The 19,731-nt window shown below is 29.2% G+C and overlaps 1 protein-coding gene across 1 annotated transcript in view; it reads left to right on the top strand.

The window, feature by feature from the left end:
• Positions 1-998: 998 nt before the first annotated feature.
• LOC106684982 (NGFI-A-binding protein homolog) overlaps positions 999-19,731 on the top strand; it is a gene marked incomplete at its 3' end in the record, with an annotated part of 127,923 nt that continues 109,190 nt past the window's right edge. The window contains exon 1 of the mRNA XM_014427386.3: positions 999-1,100. Coding sequence (XP_014282872.1) covers positions 1,010-1,100 — 91 coding nt within the window. The remainder of the gene's footprint in view (positions 1,101-19,731) is intronic.

Here is a 19,731-nt window from a genome sequence, read left to right as displayed (position 1 = left end):
GAATATAAATTTTTTGAGACTAAAATTGGATAGAATTTATTTTATTTAAACAAAATAAATTATTTAACCATTTAATATCGATGAAGTTTCAACTTGATATTTTTTGTTTCCTACTTAGTCTAAATTAGAATAAAAATATGAATTGTACATAAAAAATACATTTTGCCAAAGTAGAAACAAAACAACATATTCGTTTACATATTTTTTAAAAGTAATATATGTTTTTTTTTAAATGAATTTTATGTTTCATAATAATTAATATGAATTTTATGTTTCATATTAATTAATATATACTGTATTTATTGTAATTATACTGTAGTTGAAAAGCTCTAAGAAAAATTACTTACATGGACAACTAAAAAATACTACTTTAAAAGGAGTTTCGTTAATTTTTATCATGAGGTCAAAAAGCCCCTACTTTGTAGATATAAGTTCCACCTATCACCTATTTTTCCTTTTGTGTCCTCTTCTACAGTATATGAGGTCATTTAAAATCTCATTAAAATATATTTTCAGCATTCGAAGCTAACATTAACAAAATATTAAATATTTCAATCTGAGTATTTATTTCAGAATCAAATATCAATTGTAAAATAACAACTATTATTTATTATATTTAATCAATATAAATTATTTAAAAGTTTAAAGATTATATATAATTGATCTTGTATATTTTACTCATATTATTCATTCTTTCGTACTACCATGTCCCCAAAATCGAGACCATTTCTTGCTTCTAATAACGCACCCGATTGTTCCACTTCTTGTTCCTTCTCGGTTATTTTTGAACTTTCACCTTCGACTTCCTCCTTCCGACAGCTCCCCCCCTAACCCCTTAGACCCGGAGGCGTGGTATAGGGTACCCTAGAGCCGCCATATCGATCATGGGGCCCCCACCCCGTAGATAAAAAGCTATCGTGGAGGGTAAGGGCGCTAGGGTGGGGGTACTTTTTGCCTCGCACGTTTTTTCCCCTCTCTGAGACCAGTGCTGAGCCGGCGATGGTTAAGCATGGACTACCCTATGCCAGAACGGACGCCGCCACTCACGGCAGGGCAGAATGCTCAGCCCAAGATCCTGTCCAGGAATGCCAACGGCACAAGTTAGTATCTTAGTGTATTAGTGATTAGTGATCAGTGAGTTGTATTGATAAGGATAATGTGATTAGTGATTACGAATAGTGACCATTCCCAACAATCCTACAAGTGTCCCACCAAACCGGTGAAATTTTTTTTTATTACATATTTAAACCGTCATAAATATAAAAAAAAATAGTATTTATTATTAATAATTAATTTTTACTCATGATTAACAATTACTATTAATGTCGATTTTTTAATTACAATGCCATTGATTCACATTTCATTCACACTGAGTCTTTCATATGGGTCTAAAATTGCATTAACTGTTAATTTTAAATTTCGGTTGAAATATTAGTCAATCGTAGGAAGGCGAAGTGAATAAAAATACAATATAACCCCCCCAAAAAAACTTAACTAATAAATAGTTTTTCTATTACTTTTTAAAAATTTCTTAACCGCCAATTGGATTATAATATTCCTAGAATATTTTATATTTCTTATTCATGAACTAATTTATGAGTCATTAAAATCACATGTATAATCTATGCAATTAGACAGATCTATATAGGTCTAATTTTTTTCTATATTTTCTTATATCCTCATATTTCTTTTTTTTTGAATTGTATTTTATGGATATTATCCACTTTTATATATTTTTTTTATTTTTTGTTTTTCTCACCCTCTTTTATTGTCACTGAAGCAAATACAGTGCTTATACTGGGCATAAAAAATACCTATAGATCCTTTTATTGGCTGAGGTGCAAAAGATATTATTGGATTATTACTTGTATTTAATGATGATTTGTCGTTTGAGAATAAAATTAACAGGACGCACAGTTGATGAATATAGGATTATACAAAAAATTTTTTTTTAATAAACCAGTCTTATACTAATTTCCTACATTCCTATAAGTTTGAGCCAAATTGGACAAGTCGTTTTTGAAATGTAGGTTACGCATGCGTAAGCAGAATGTACTGGGCCAAATTTGATAAAATTGATTTCGAGGAAATTTAAGTAAGAAATTGCAATATTTCTAATGTATACGATGATCAACCCGTTTAGCAAATTTAGCTACAGACAGGCACGGAACCAAATTTTTCCTTGAACGTATAAAACGTGAAGTTGCTATGAAAATTTTTGATTTCTTGCATTATTATAAAGCTTACCTACCTTAAGAGAAAAATTTTATAAAATTGAATTTGTTCGAATAGTTTATTTAAATGATTTATAATTCAGTAGAACCCCGATTATCCGTTCTTGTTTAGACCGAGACATCCCATATATTAAGTTAGCTCGTTACATTAGGTAAAAATTGAAATATATTAAAAAAAATTAATACACAGATCGTATGTATAATTAATATATGATGAAGTTGAATTTATTACTCTAATTTAAAAAAAAAAAAAGTGTTAAGAAATATGATTTATATTTAAGTTTGAAAACTATGTTTAAGATTTTAATAGCAGCTATGTAATTAGTTAGTTAATTTTTTTAATCGAGCTTTTTTTTTTCTACGTATAATTTTTTTTTTTTATTAAATAAATAACTGGTTAATCCGCCTAGTGGAGTTCTACTATATTTAATTTTCACCTTCCATTCCAATACTTCATATATTAATAAGGTTAAAATATACTTTAATTATAAAAAATATAAAAACTTGGAATAATAATTAATACTTTCAATCTATTTAAAAGGAAATAAATAAATAACCATAAATATTAACTTTGAATTTGGCGGGCTTTTAAGTTTACTGTTAAACAACGGAGGACGATATACCGGTTTCTCGAAAAACTGCTTACCTATAGGGAGTATGTTATTTGAACAGCTGGACACAATTTTTTTTTTTTTTTATAACATTGGAATTATGTTGTATGATTTGTCTCAAATCCGTAATTAAAAAAAAAAAAAGTATGTATGTTTAAAAAAAAATAACATTTTTTTTTTTTTAAATATAGTTTAATTAATGCAACCAACCTCTCATATCTAATCACTCAATTTACTATTTTCTGGAAATAAGTAATTGGTTAAAACCTCTAAACTATTCGAAGGTACGGTATTGAAATTGTCCATTTAGAAAAATATTTTGTTATAATTTCGATCTTTTCACCTCCTGTTATTTAATAAATATAATTTGTCTGAAATTATTATAAATTTATACTTATCTTTAATGTTCTGGCTCGAATCCATGGGTAAAATATGTAAGGCATAGGCATAAAAATATATGATTATTTATATATGGCTCCTTATAAAGAATTTAATTGATATTTACAGTGAAAAAATATAATAATATATTGTTATAATTTCGATTATTTCACTTGTTTTTCATATGTGTAATTTGTCTGAAATTATGCTTATCTTTCGTGACTCGAACCCATGAATAAAAAAAAATGTAGATTTATTTTTTACTCATGCTAACTTGTACCAACAAGTATGCAATATACCGGTTTAACAACTTCAGGCCTTTTAAACACTACAGAACCAAGTCTATCTGAAAGAATACTATTTAAATAGTCTAATTTGAATTATATTTAATCATTATGTTCATCATTAATAAGTTTAATTAAATTTATTAATTTTTTCGGTGTTATTATGGATTTATGGTTCAATTCAATGACTAGGCTCGAATTCAGAATTTTTTTAATGTTATAATAAAATAAATAAATAAATCTTACCGCTACAACCAATGGAATGTAATACTTTGTAAAAAAAAAAAAGTAATAAAAATTGTTCACTTTATCAAATCTCATGATGAATTTTAATGTGAATTATAAATACTTAAATAAATGAGTTATTAAAAAAAAAATTATCTACGTACTGAGAAATTAATTTCACAAGCTTTCAGAACGATGTTAGGAACTTATCAATTTAAAAATAAATCAAACAATGTTTTAATAGTCTTTGATTAAAAAATATTTTATTTTCAAATAAAAAACGCTGATCCAGGCCTATATGTTAACCTTAACTAAACAAAATTGTTGAAAACTCTGAATAATCTTTTCGGTAGACTTTAAGTTATTATATTAATTTTATTATAAACAAATATGTCACTGATATGTTCTAGAGAGAGAGAGCTCGACAAAAAAACTGCTTAAATAAATCAAATAACTATTACTATATACATAACAGATATTAAATGAATTTGAAATAATTTTATAAAAAGAAGGGTGTTACATATAACTCACCATGTTTATATACATATATACATTAAGTTTTTAAGATCTATTAGAATGTTGTAATCCATAATTTATTAAAATATTATTTTTTTTACGTTTAAGTTGTCTTTTATTTATTTATTTTTTTTTTAATGAATTAATTTATAAACTTCAACTTAGAAAAATTTCTATGAAAAAGTGTGATTTGATAATGAAGCGGTCATTAGTATGAAAATGTCTTTGAATTTGTTTTCCATTTTCATGCTGTGATTAAAAAAAAAATACTAGTTAGTATAAGAAGAAGAAAAAATACATTTCTTTTGGAATCAATTATTCCAATTTAATGTGCTATTTTATACATATTAATTACTTTATTTTTTTATTATAATATATTATTAACTTGCTGTATCTCTATTTGACCTTTTTTAAATTCATCAGTGATTCTTAAAAATGGTTAAGCTTCGAAATATTTAGTTAATATGTAAATACTGTTTCAAACTATTGATAAAATAAAGAAGGAATATTATGGTAACAATGGTGATTGGGAGGTGTAGTTAAGGCAACAATGGAACTCAGTTAAACTTTTTCAAAGATTGATCGTATATTATCGATTATTGCTGAGATTATTCGTTTTTATTTATTTATTTTTTTTTATATCTACTTTTATTGTTGGAAGATAGTACGAGTGGCGATCAATAAAGGTACCATATTAGTAAAAGAAAAACAATATAACTATTTATTGTTAACCAATGTTATAACCAATCTCTTCTTCGATCAGACAGCCCTGGCGAAGCCCCGCAAAGTGGGGCAAAACATTGGTTAACAATAAATAAATATATGCCGATTATTGGTTAACAACAAATTTATGCCGAAACGTCGGCATAAAATAAATAAATATGGTTTTGTTTATTTATGTTGTTCTTTGCTGAAACACTCCCCGACAAACTTCTCCAATAATTAACAATAAATAATTTTCTTTTACTATTTTGTTACATTTATTGACCGCTCCCCCCCCCGGACTATCTTCCTACAATCTCCTTCATACGTTCAACTATCTTCAATATCTATTTTTTCTTTGTTTTGTACAAAAAATACATTTAATATGGCTTGTCATGTATTCAATTAGTATAAATTTTTCTTAATAGCTGAAGGACAATTTTTTAAAAATTTTTTTTTGTCTTCCAAAATAGATATTACTAAAAAGCTAACAAGTAGCCTAGCGTGTTGTCATAAAACTTTCGTGTCAGAAGCGATTTCGAATCGTACCCCGCACGGGCATGTTGTTTTTATTTAGTGTCGGACCCTAAGAATAAATTTCGACTTTCCTATTCTGGCTAGAATGGGTCGGTAACCCGTAGGATATTGCGTCTTACCTGCCCTAAGTTGAAGAACATAAGGACAAACCCCCTCTCCAAAAAAAAATATATTTTTATGTTATGAATGGAAAGATATATTTTAAATAACCCCTAAAATGTATTTGTATACCTTTAATGTCAATTTTTAACAAAAAAAATTATTTTTTTTTTCATAATCTTATCTTTGGTTCTTATTAAATGGTTTTTCTTTTTTTCCGACCATTTTCTTTTCAAATTGTGGACATATCGTATAACTGGTAGATTCGTCAAGCTTCTTGTTTATAAGTCATCTTTATTTCTTGTAATTCAATGGATCCGAGAGAATTTCTCTATAGAATGAGAATTACACTTTTGGCAGTATATGATCCATGTCACATAATCTTATGTATATTTTCAATTGTACTTATTTCTGATTCCTTCTGCTTTCTCCAATATTTTTTTTTTTTAAACATAATGATCCTTCACTGGAAGAGTCTCTGGAATTAAACTTGGTGAATGACAGAATTCTTCCTTTTTCAACTACAATAATTTATTTCATATAATAAACAACAACGTTTCGGGAAATATCCCCCATCTTCAGGTTGCTGATAAAAATGTTTTATATATAACGTATAATTATCTTCTATTTTTTCATTATTGCTAATATTTAATAATATTATTGTCATTTAATGTATAAAAAACTTTTTTACTATTACCAATTATACTTTTTAGGAGAATAATTATCTTCCTGTTTAGGAACATAAGGATAATTGTTAATAGTAAAAAAAGTTTTTTTATACATTAAATGACAATAATATTACTACATATTAGCAATGATAACAAAATAGGAGATAATTATACGTTATATATAAAATATTTTTATCAGCAACCTGAAGATGGGGGATATTTCCCGAAACGTTGTTGTTGATTATATGAAATCAATTATTGCACTTGAAAATGGAAGAATTGTGTCATTCACGAAATTCAGTTTATTTATTTTTTAAATATTTTTGATCTTAAATTATTTATCTCTGTTCTTACATAACCTGACTGTTAGTAATGAATTCTTATACTTACGCGCCAGAATTGAAAATATGTTAATTTGTCCCAAAGCAAATTTTTTTTTTCTTATTTCAGAGAATTTGAAGAAATGTTGAGACTTTATTTAGAGAAAACGCTTCACGAGTTTTTACAAATCACTCCGTACTAACTATATCTCATATCTAATTGTTAAATATTTCTTAACCACCAACCAATCATAGTTTCGCAGAATGAACATCATCTTTGGCTCCTACTTTACGTTTTTCTGCTAATAACTATTTCACGACATAGGTGTAACCAGGAGGGGGGAGCTACCCCTAGAAGTAGAAAAAAAATATTAATTTAATAAAAAAAATTTTTAAGCAAATATCAATTATAATAATTAATAAAGCTCTAGGACAATTATATGTAATTTTAATTTCATTCCCTTTTCCGTGATGTAATGTCATAATCTGATTGACTATGGCTTGCGCCCTCTATTTTTGTTCCTGAGTACCCCCATGTTTCACGACTGTGTTAATTTTGTCTATCTATCTCATACTCCCGCTCTTCCTAACTTCTTTGCCATCATATCGTGAGGTATTGGCTGATCAGTTTTTGCAAGAAGTTCTCTGTTTAGTTCTTCTCCTCTAAGTATTAATGCTTCGATCTCAAATCGCTCCGGTTATAGACCGGCGGACTTTCCTTTCTCTCAATGCTGCTTTCTAGGATGCCGGTTATAACCCAAGTCTAACCACCTCTTTTCTAATATATATATATATAACATTGTAAAATTGTTTGCACACATATTTTTCTTACTTCGAACCCCGAGTTTTGATACGGATTGAAGCGTACTAGAGTGAAGTTGAGAGGAAAATGGATTTTTCCCTAGAGATAAATATAAATGGAAGACGTAAAAAAGGGTTGTGTTAGAGGGTTGAACATAAGTAAGGGAGAGAAATATTGATTTTTCACTTTGCGCTACCCCCGAAGCTTGAGTCCGAGACGTGGGCTTGAGAAGGGTTGACAATACGGGGATGAAACCTGTTTTTTTTTTTTATTGCCCCTCTGCAATCATCTGTCTTCTCTTTGCTGTGTGTTTTTATTTTTTATTTTATTGTTTTCAATTTACTTTCCGGATTAATTTCCTGTATTTTGTTTCCCTGGACTTTATAGTTGATAAATCAGAAGTAGTTTGATAGGTAACATTTTACAACTATAGTTAAAGAAAAGCAAACTATTTTATAAACATTTAAGAAATATTTTAAAAATATATAAGGAATTCTATATTCTTTTGAATATAAAAAGTGAAAGATCTCTCTTGGGAGAAATAAATTATAAAAAATTGGCTGTGCAATTTTAACTAAAACACATAAATAACAAAAATTTAAAAAAAAAAATGCTTTTAAAAAGTCCATAATTTAAAAAAACAACAGTTCGATATTTATGTTAAAAGAAAAGAAACCAGATATCATTCCTTCCACGATAAACTTCTCAACCACACAAATCCACTTGTTTCTAACCTGGCTTCTTCATTACATAATAACCTGAGAACCTAGGCGTCTGAAAAAAAGATGGTCTCGAGATCTTCTCCTCTAGAAACGTTATTGGAGTTCTATCAATGGGTATTCCACATGTTTGTATCATGTCACTATGTCACCTACAGCAAATTTACTTGTTTTATATATTTGTATACAGTTGTAAATAAATAATGTCAAAAGAAACAAAACAAAAATATAAAACTTGTAACAAACTGTGGAATGCCATACGTATCTGTCATATGTAGCTTTTTCCAGTGTAGCCTGTGAACTGAATAATTGTTCAGGAGAGCTGGTCCGCTATCCAAAATATTTTATTCTAATTTCACTATACTTGTTTTTGGTTCTCAAGGAATGAAATGTATTTTCCTTTTCATCGGATTCACAGACCGGGCAGTCACTCTATGATAGTATCGATATTATCAAGTATCCACTGTTTCAAACTTAAATTGAGAAATTCCACTCTGCAGATAATCGGCTACATCGATACCAGATCAAAATAATCATTTAAACTTTTTAAAATTAAAAAGAAAATTATTTACACCTGATTATATATATATTTTTTATATCAATTTTTGCGATTTTAAAAATTGAAATACTTATTCTACCGTTTTATTACCTAAGTGTTGTTCATATATTGGGGTTTAATCCAAAACTATTGATACATGGTAAAGTATGGGCTTTCCTGAAAGATATTTCTAGTCATCATATTGTTATTACTGCACTGGTATTTTGGAAGCTTGTTTTCTGATAAGATAGGTAGGTATGAGTGAGGTTGGTGTTTTTAGTTATAATGTTGATGTTAGGTTATAGGTTGCTATGTTATAGTGTCTACTATAAAGTATTATCAACTAATTTTGCATCTGCGCTTCATTCGGTGAGTATGTAATCTGTTGGTTAAGTACACATATATGTTGACAAGATATATAAATATTTGTTCCAAACCGCTATCTTCTTCTTATCGACTCCAACAAATAATGTTTGGTCTCCTTAATTGTATGTCCAGTACCCTCTGGACTAGAAGATGGGTTGTCCTTCCAGCTCTTCCTCTGGTTACTCTTCAAAAGCTACTACGTGTGGATATAATGGGGTTTAGTGGCCTTTTAGACACTCCACGATTCTGTTTCCCTTCATCATTTATCAATGTCGCCTTAATCCTCTTAACCATTCACTGCGCCGAGCGTTCTGAGATTTGGGGTGTCACCTTTATCGCTACCTAATGACTCTTTGCAACGAAATATCTCTTGTGATGCTTCATATTTAAGTCAATATATAATCGAATTAAAAATGAAGAATCGATCTGATGGAGCAATTGAAATGATTGGAGTGATTAATGTATCTCACCTCGGGTAGATTTTATCAGTGAAGCTAGGCCTGTTTAGTCTGTATCTTGTGTATGATCTTCTGTTAACTGAAGTTATTTCGACAACCGTTTAGCTATTTAAATATAAATATGTATTTATTAAATAATTATTATATTATTTAATTTATTTTCATTAAATTAGTTCCTGTACTTTAGAGATAAAATACACTGCACATCTATTTAACTTATTAATAATAATATAATTCCTAAATATTGTTTATATAATATAAATATTTTTCAGTTTCAAAAATTGTGATTGTGGTAACAGCATAATAACTGCTTTTATGGAATCTTTACATTTTTTCCTATTTTTGTCCGCCGTTATGCGTTATTGTTTACTTACGTTTAAAATAAAACTACTTTAAACATATAAAGAAGTTAATTATTGTAATTATAATATTAATAATTATTTAATAATATTCTTAATACTCTTTCTGAATCAATATTTTCGATCCAAATATCTTAAACCATAATATATTTTTTAAAAACTTAATATGTCGTTCATTCCTCAACGCAATTTTATTTATTTATTTATTCAGAAAACTACAACTAGCACGGTTCGACTAGATGATAACATCTATCGGTTGGAGCAAAATAACTTATAGAAATGATTAACATAAATTAAATGTTAGTTAGTTTCACTTTTGATTATTAGGACACTAGGGGGGGGGGAGGGAGGCTACTACTATTTACAAGCTAGAACTGTACAATATATATTAATTTCTAGCGATAAAACTAATACAAAATACTAAAGTGAAAATAAGTAAAACAATAAAATAAAATAGTTGAAAGAACTTATAAAGTGAATAATAATGATACGAATTTAAAATTAATAATAATGAGCTAATAAATTAGTAATAAGTATGGAGTTAACTTGATTAAAATAAGAATACAATATAAAATATTATACAACATATAATAATATATATAATATGTAAAATGATATCTAATATAAAGAATTCTCTCGAGCTCTGCTCTACCCCTCACACGTGGGGGATAGAGTGGGCTCAGGGATCCTCAGGTCGATTCTGTAAATATTGTATATATTATTTTATCATTATGTTATTTTATTTATTTATTTTTCATACAGATAGTCTGATTATGTTCATTTGTCTATCCTTTTGTTTGTATATTTTTTTAATATTTTTTTTTTTTTTTTTTAATTTTAGTATGTATGAGATCATTTATCAATATTACCTATTGCCCACAACTGTGTGGCAGATTGTAATATCTATCAATAAATAAATCTATCTATCTATCAAATATAACGAATAAAAAAAAGAAATGAGCATTAAAACTAAAGGGCAGTTAAAGGATACTATAAAAAAAAAAAAAATTCTATCAGATTACAATAAAAATGAGGATCTGAGTATATCTATATAAATAATATATATAATTAAACACACATATATAAAAAATCATTAATCATATGTTAATGATAGATAGTAGAGTATAGCAATTTTGTAAACTAGTAATTTCAAGTTTCTAGATAGAAGGCTGGAACTAAGTAATTTTAGGTTTCTAATATAACAAAATAACAACCAACATTATCTTATTAATATAATTTATATTTACTTTCAAACCAAAATAACAAATGCATTATTAAAAATTCAAGGAGACTGTAACGGTCCATAAATTAAGTAAAAATAATATTTTTGGCTGTATACAACCGGTTGCTAACCTGCCCTGCAAGTCCTCCAGTTAATGACGTTGAAGTATCAAATACAAGTATCTGACTTGATTATAAACTTCTGTTAATCTTTGAAGATCAGCATAAAATGTTGAGAAATTTCAATACCGGATGATTAGGTTCAAATATTAAAAACACTAAAAATCGTTGAACCTTTTTTAATCTGAAATGTTTTTGATTTCGGATAAACCCATGTTTTATTTTGTTCATAGTAATATGATTAGTTTTATGGCAGACATTTCAGATTAGTATATCTTTTTTACATAAAGGAAATCGAAATATAAAATATAAAAAAGGAAACTAATCTATATTTTTTTCTAGAAATAAAGTAAAAGAAATATACACCAAGCCAAATTTGTACAAAATTTATAAGATAATTTTTAAATCTGTTTATTGAAAGGCTTAACTATGCATAAGAAACGTAGGTGGGATTATAAACTTTCAGCATGAGTGCTTCAAGTATTTTTCAACAACTAAAAAGTGGACTAACGGAAATTCTCTGCTTCTCAAGCGTTAGTGATTCCATTTCTGTTCGCTCAATTTTTTTTTACAGACCTGGTTTTAAGTTTTTCCTTATAAAGTAAACGAAATGTAACTAGCATTATTTTTAATTTGTTATGTATATGTTAGTTATATTTAAAAATAGCTCATATAATCATCAACAAATCTAGTAGGATTCACTTTACTTTCAGTTGAAATTAACCGTCGATTTTTTCGGATATTTGTATACTATCGACTGTGACAGTAGGGGTATTCATGAGATTTAGTTTAACATGTTAAAGCGAGTTAAATGGAAAAACTCATGTTAAATGGAGAAATAATTTCTTCTTTTACCATGTTAAAACGATATAACATATGACATTGTTGAGAGTCTGTTAAATAGAGAATGACGTTTCGCAACAGACCGGATGAAGTCATCATTTTGTTTATTGTCTTAGTAACATGAAATGTATAAAGCAATTTAGTGTTATACATATCACTTGCTCGTAGTTTGTGTTTTGATTGTGTTAGTATTGTTTTGGATGTTTTTACAACAAATTAAGCAATGGATGACAATAATAATGTAATGACAGTTGTCAATTTGTTCATCGTGATTCTCTTCCTCACTAGTTAGAAGATCAACAAGGCACTGAGTGGCCATAATTTCATACAACTTCCAATTTAGGCGTATTGTAATAAATCACTACAATCAAAACTAAAACGTAAACAAAAACATGAAGTTTTGGAAGGAAAGGTTATAAAACAAGTTGCTCAGAAAATCCGCTAGGAGCGCTTATGCATTATATGCATAGGGCTGATCAGAATATTTCGCCATATTAATTTTCTAAACAAGACTTTCAGTTGACCAATTGGAAAACTCCAATTTTAACAGAAATTTTTCAATTTAAAAAATATTCATTGATTATGAACTTGTATTGAGTAATGTTTATAACTATTTCGTAATAAAATGGAACCTTCTTTTGTCAGGTTACCTGTATATTCTGTTGAGGAACCCCAGTTTTAGACCACACATTTAGATATAACAATTAATATTTTTATATATATACACCATTTCATTAATTTATGACCATTTAACAAATATATAAAGTCTCTTGAGGTTGAGAAAAAAAAAATGATATTTATTAAGGTCCAATAGAAACTTTATTGATTATAACTATATGTTAATAGTTAAATAATAGTTGGAAATATTTCTATTTGAAGAACTGAATAATGGGAAAAAGATCCCGAAACATTGTTCAGGTGTAAAAAAAGAATAAAGTAATGAAAATTAATTTCCTAAAAATAAATATAATTAAGTTTCAGGAAATAGTGACATGATACAAATATGTGGAGAATCTACCCATTGATAGAACTTCAATAAAATTTCTAGAGGAGAAGATCTCGAGGCCATTTTCTTTTCAGACGCCTAGGAGGATTATTAGGTAATGAAGGAGAAGCCAGGTTAGAAACAAGTGGATTTGGGTGGTTGAGAAGGTTAATATGGAAGGAACGGTGTCTGATTCAGGCCAAATCGGCAACATATGCAACATTGAGGTCCTGATGCATGACTTGATTTCTGACAAAGTAAGGAGCATTAAGGATTTTACGAAGGATTTTGGATTGGATTCGGGAGGAATTTGATGGTGGCTCAACTCCGTATGTCCAGATAATATAATAGTCATCCAGATCGGTCTTTTGTAATGGAAGGGCAATTTAGACCGTTTGTCTAGTAAATGTGAAAAATAAATTAAACACGAATTTTGTCAGCATACACGATTATTGACGCAAAAATTGAGAATTGGACATTCCGAATGATTTAATATTTCACGATACCCTTACGACGGCATCGCGGCACCCCATTTCGCATTAATTCTTTGATAAATCTGTATGTAAGGAATGTCAATCCCACCTCTTTTGTTGAAATATTTGAATTTTTCTTTTTTGAGCGATGAGTTTGCATTCTGAATCCTTGCACTTTATTCCAGACATCCGCTATGCAACATCAAGCGGCTATTCCAGGACTTCTTTGCATGTTTTCTTTCCCCCTGGAACACGGCCCATCCAGCAGCCCACGAGCCCAGAGAGACGTGCGTTCCGAAGCATTACAGCGCAGAATGGAGCGTAGTGTAGTGTGTAGTAGAGGATTTGTGAATGTACAGCCATTTTACGCTGCTTCTCAATGGGCCATTGTATTGCGTTTGCCTCCCTTCTCGCTGAGTACTAGCTCTCTTCATTGCGTATTGCGATTGATGATACGGGTCAATTTTTATGTTTCATTTGCTTAAGGCTCTAGTAATGAATCTAGTTATAAATTCATCAGAATTCGTTAAGCCTATCTAGCCATAATTGAGATACACATCCAATATAAAAAAAAAAATGGCAGTACAACTTACTTAGGAAGGTTTATATCAACTCTATAAATCAATGATATAAATTAAACTCTTTTGTATTTAAATAAGTATGTTTCGAATTTCAAGAATTACCTTCTATTTTTAGTTTTTTCAGTTCAATTAATTGATAGAAAAATATATACCAAATTAAAATTTTATACTAAAGGCTTTGAAGAAAATAATATTTACTAAAATCTAATACTTAATAATAAAGACATTGATGGAGAACAAATATACACATTTTTTAATAATTTATTTATTGTTATTTACAACTGTATACACATATATACAACAAGTAAATTTGCTGTAGGTGACATAGTGATATGATACAAACATGTGGAGAATCTACCCACTGATAGAACTCCAATAACATTTCTAGAGGAGAAGATCTCGAGGCCATGTTTTTTTCAGACGCCTAGGAGGATTATTAGGTAATGAAGGAGAAGCCAGGCTAGAAACAAGTGGATTTGGGTGGTTGAGAAGTTTGTTATGGAAGGAACGGTATCTGGTTCTGGCCAAATCGGCAACATATGGAATATTGAGGTCTTGATAGATGACTTGATTTGTGACAATGTAAGGATTTTGGACTTTAAGGATTGGATTCTGGAGAAATTTGATGGTTTAGTGGAGCCCCAAAGCTCAACTCCGTATGCCCAGAAAGGCCTTATAATAGTCATGTAGATCAGTCTTTTGTAATGGATTGGCAATTTAGACTGTTTGTCTAGTAAATATTGCAATAGTCGAAATCTACGAGCAGTTTCTTATCTTTTTATACACATATTTAAAATTTTATAATAAACACTTCACAATAATTCTTAATGAACGAGAGAAAAAAAAAACTATCAATTGAATATTATTTTAAAATATCAAAACCATGATTTTATGAAGTACAGATAAATACAAAATCTTATAAATGCAGATATTTTCCTAATTTTCAAAATGCTTTAATTTCCCCTCTTTCTGCTCCCCCCCCCAAAAAAAAAGACCTAGTTCGTTGTACAATTAAATTAATTTACTAATTAGTAAGATTTTAAGAACAGCCAGAAATGGGTTTCCATGTAAAAATAGGAACTATTATTTATATATTTTTGCAATGTTTTTCTATGTGCTGAATTTAAGCATTCGGCTCCTGAATTTCGTTTGTAACCTATTATATAATGAATATTTCAAATAATTTAGAATTTAAATTAATCTCTGGACTGACGTAAGCAGAAATATAAATCAACTAACAGGCAGGTGTTAGGTAGCCGCCAGTCAACCGCGTCATTACAGTTGCGTCCCGTGACTCAACCCTAGCAAGATAAACATTTCAACAACGATATTCTAGTATCAGTTCCATTCTAATTGCACTTATCATTGAGTATTATTTTCAATATTTTTATTTTATATTATTATGTCAGTTTTTGTTATGGTAGATAGAGTATTTTATTTATTATTTTTTATTTATGAAATTCTACCATAACAACTGTCCTTTTAGTGTAGTATTCTGTCAGCCAACATTTTTTTAACTGACGATTTACTGTTAGCGTGTAGACGAGACCTCTGTATGTCTTCTGTCATGACAGTAAATACAGCTGAAAACTGTAAAATCTTTGATATATTTTATGTAGATATCTTATCATGTAGACAGTAGAGGTCTCTGTATAAAAATACTTAATTATATTTTAAGAAAATTCCTTTTTTTTTTTTTTAATAAATTTGAAATTTGAAAATAAAAATATCTATTTGGTATTTAACTCCATTTATGTGATCCTATATTTTTCAGTCCCGAAGGTCCCTGAATTTTTTAACTGGTTTGTTTTCTAATATTTCTATAATATTTTAAATATTAAAAAAAAATCTACAACATGAAGATTCACGGGTGCAGTAGTTTGTAAGTACTAGACCAACGGCTGTGCAAAGAGGTGATTTGGTCAGACCTTTTATCCCTAATTGAGTAAGGTTTAAGCCCACTTTATGAGACTGGGTGGACCCCGACGGATTTCCGAATCCACAAGATTGACAGAAGCTTCTGTAAAAAAATCAATAATTAACTATAACAGCCGGATTCCAATTTGTGACCTTAGAGTAGTGACACAGTGCCTTACTACTGAGCCGCTCCGCTCCCAATATCCCCCCCAATATATAACTTTAATGAAATTATTTATATTTATTATTGGAGTATAGAAAAGTAAGATCACATAATGAGAGATTGGAAATAATTGGAAATATTACGTTTTCTAAGAGATATCTAATTTAAAAAAGACAATACCTGGAGTTGGATTCAGAAATTGTCTTTAGAGTAGGGGTGAAAAATTACTATCCTACTAGATTTTTCTAAAAACTAAAAATAAGGTAATTTAACGTTTGTTTTCAATTTAGTTTAAATAATAAAACTCCCAGATTTTTAAGCAGTAATATATATTTTTTAAAACAAATCTTGTGTATAATGTTAATGTTTATATCGAAATAAAAATCTTATAAAAAATAAAAAAAAAATGGAAAAAACTTTAAATTAAATTGTTACAAGACATTATCAATTTTTTTTTTCTTTTTGATTGATATTTAATAAATAAAACTTTATTCGGCTCTATTTTTTATTTAACCTCCTAATGATTTATGGCTAAGACCAATGAAGAAGAGAATTCTACTGTTTTATGTGGTATCCAAAAAATAGTTTTATTAATTCGTGCTGACGTTTCGACCTGAGTTTCAGGTCTTCGTCAGGGAGTTTGCGGCAGAGATGGCTAACTGAATTCTTCAAATATTAATCTATGGTCAACTATCTACACCTCATTAAAAATTTTATTTTTCTTAATGGAAACGACCCTGTACCCATTTCTACATCACACCCAACACGTCTATTTGTCGAATCCTGCCTGGGCTATTTATGTTAGATTGGCTATCTCTGGTCAGCGTGGGATCTTAACCTTTTTTTCTGTCCTGATGACGCTTGATAAGACGAAATGTTCTCTGACAAGATATTAACAGTTATATAAGTGCGTGCATATATATCATTTCGACTTTATATATACCATTGATACGGGCATCGACATCAAAACCTGTTGCGGTCCACTTGATATCCCCCAACATTTCCTTACATTAGGATGTTTCTTCGACATTATTCTTTTTTCTCCTTCTTCTCCTCCCCGTTCCCAAACAATATAAACCCAAGTATTTTATCCAGAATGAGAAGGACTCAGCGGGAGCCGTCGGATGTGAGCGGGAGCAAAAAGGGAATGAGAGAAAGAAAAGATTGTTCCGATATGCACCGGTAGCCACACCGATGTTTTTTCCACCGCCTAGTTCCAGGTTATCCTTTATGGAGGGCAATTTCCTTGGAGTTTTTCACTTCCAGCCAGGGGTCGACATATTCGTGACGCCCCATCTCGTTTTTTTACCGTCCCTCCAGAGAGCTGGAAATTACGCATCCGTCTGTTGAACCTCCGTGGAGCCTTTTGTATTCCCCATCATTCATACTCTTACTATGTTGCCATTCATGAGCTCTGCCCCTGACTTTCATCTACTTATTTACATCAAAGTAATAATAATTATTTTTTAAATTGTTCAAATTTTAATTCAACAATTAATTTTTTTTTTAATAATTTATTTATTTATATTTACAACTGTATACATTTATACACATCGAGTAAATTTGTTGTAAGTGATATTATGACATGATACAAACATGTGGAGAATCTATCCATTGATAGAACTCCAAAAAGATCTCGAGGCCATCTTCTTTTCAGACGCCTAGGAGGATTATTAGGTAGTGAAGGAGAAGCCAGGTTAGAAACGAGTTGGTTTGGGTGGTTGGGAAGTTTATTATGGAAGGAATATTTTCTGGTTCTGGCCAAATCGACAACATAGGGGACATTGAGGTCCTGATTGATGATTTGATTTTTGACAAAGTAAGGATTATGTGTGTATTAACATTTTTACAGTGGTATGAAAATGAAAATAATAATGAAAATGAATTTATGGTGGCAGCGAAATGTTTTTTATTTTTTAAATTTTTAATAAGTTGCTGAGTACTATTTTTAGGACCATTAATTTAAAGGTCATTCCAATGATACTGTTATGTTAATAAATAATGCGATGATATAAGAATATATCATAATAATATAAGAAAATTTGCAATTATTAAAAAAAATTATGAGAAATTAATTTAAATCTTATTTAATTACTACTTCTTCATAACCAATAATTAATGGAAAATTATTTTAGTCTGATAAAGCTGAATTGTTTCGACCTCGAAATGTTTTGAAAAGAAAAATAAATAATTATGAGGAAATCCATTTTTTATAAATTAATCATTTACGAATCGACGTCTTTTTAAACAATAAAATAAGCAAAACAAGCAAAAACGGTACGTGTTTGAATTATTATATAATTATAATTATTATTATAATTTAATTGTTATTTTAATATATTTTCAATAAAATAGACAGCATATATAATTCAACATTAAACTGTCATATTTTCCCCTAAAAGAAATAGATTAATGCTCTGTATCTAAGGTCATTAGGGATGCATTTTATATCCCATTCATAACACATGTGTTCTATATAAAGTTTGTACGTGTTATTCCTAATAGTTATTACAGTTGTGTAGAACACTCCCGATTTTTTATAAGACAACAATAAGTTACTTAAATCAAAACTTATAGTAAACAAAACATGAAGTTTTGGAAGGAAAGGTTACTAAACAAGTTGCTCAGAAAATCCGCTGGAAGCACTTATAAATTTATCATTTAATACAACACTCTTATGGTCTGGTAACAGAATACGACGAACGAACTAATGGCGACTGGTCAACTGATTTTAAGCCGTAGATTGTTGACCCGTTGCTAGGCAAATGATCCCACTGACCGTTATCCCTGTATTTAAATGTTACTATACAAAGTATAAATACATCTTTTTATTTTAAAAAAATAATACAAATAAAAATAAAATGTAATTAAATTAAATACAAAATATTTACAAATTAATATAACTTGACATGAACAAATAATTAAATCATTTTTTTTTTAAATACTACCGTTTTTTGTTGACTGTAGGTTATTATTATACTATCAATTAAATTGAGAAACCACCTAAATATAGTTGTTTTATAATTGACTGGTATGTAGGAATACTTCTTCAATAAGTCAGTGAGTGAGATGTTACAGACGCCTACAGCCCTGTTTCATAATATAGACTAGCTATAAAATGAGTACCTGTGCCTTCTCTAAAGTATAAAGGGTGACTTCATAACTTCACTATTGAACAAAAGAAAAACAACCATAACTAATCCAATAATTTAATATTACACCAATTCACCAACTTTCTAATCATATCCTCTTTTACTTTTTCCTAAGAGAAAAGAAAGGGAAATTCATTTGCAACTCAGGAATTCGTTAATAATCAATTTATATCGTTATGAATGAATGAAAATGGTAAAAGGAAACGAGAAAAAAAATATATACTAAAGTGTTAGTCCTGGAAATCCATTTCGCTCACCGGCCTATTAAGGATTCGTGTTCCGGTGTTTTTCCTTGGAGAGCTAGTCCACCGATTATAATATTTTTTAATGCATTAGTCGCGAATCTCCGGTTATAGGTTCTTGTAGATCCTGGCAAACCATGAATGGGCTAGCTCGGGTGTGTAGAAGGAATGTCCTAAAAAGAAAAATGGCGAGAAAGTCGAACAGTCGTTTCGGCTTA

The sequence above is a fragment of the Halyomorpha halys genome, unplaced genomic scaffold (assembly GCF_000696795.3).
Source record: "Halyomorpha halys isolate HHAL.00 unplaced genomic scaffold, Hhal_1.1 Scaffold641.1, whole genome shotgun sequence".
Classification (NCBI taxonomy): Eukaryota; Metazoa; Arthropoda; class Insecta; order Hemiptera; family Pentatomidae; genus Halyomorpha; species Halyomorpha halys.
The sequence above is the reverse complement of the archived record's forward strand: the minus strand, read 5'-3'. Positions and strand labels throughout refer to the sequence as shown.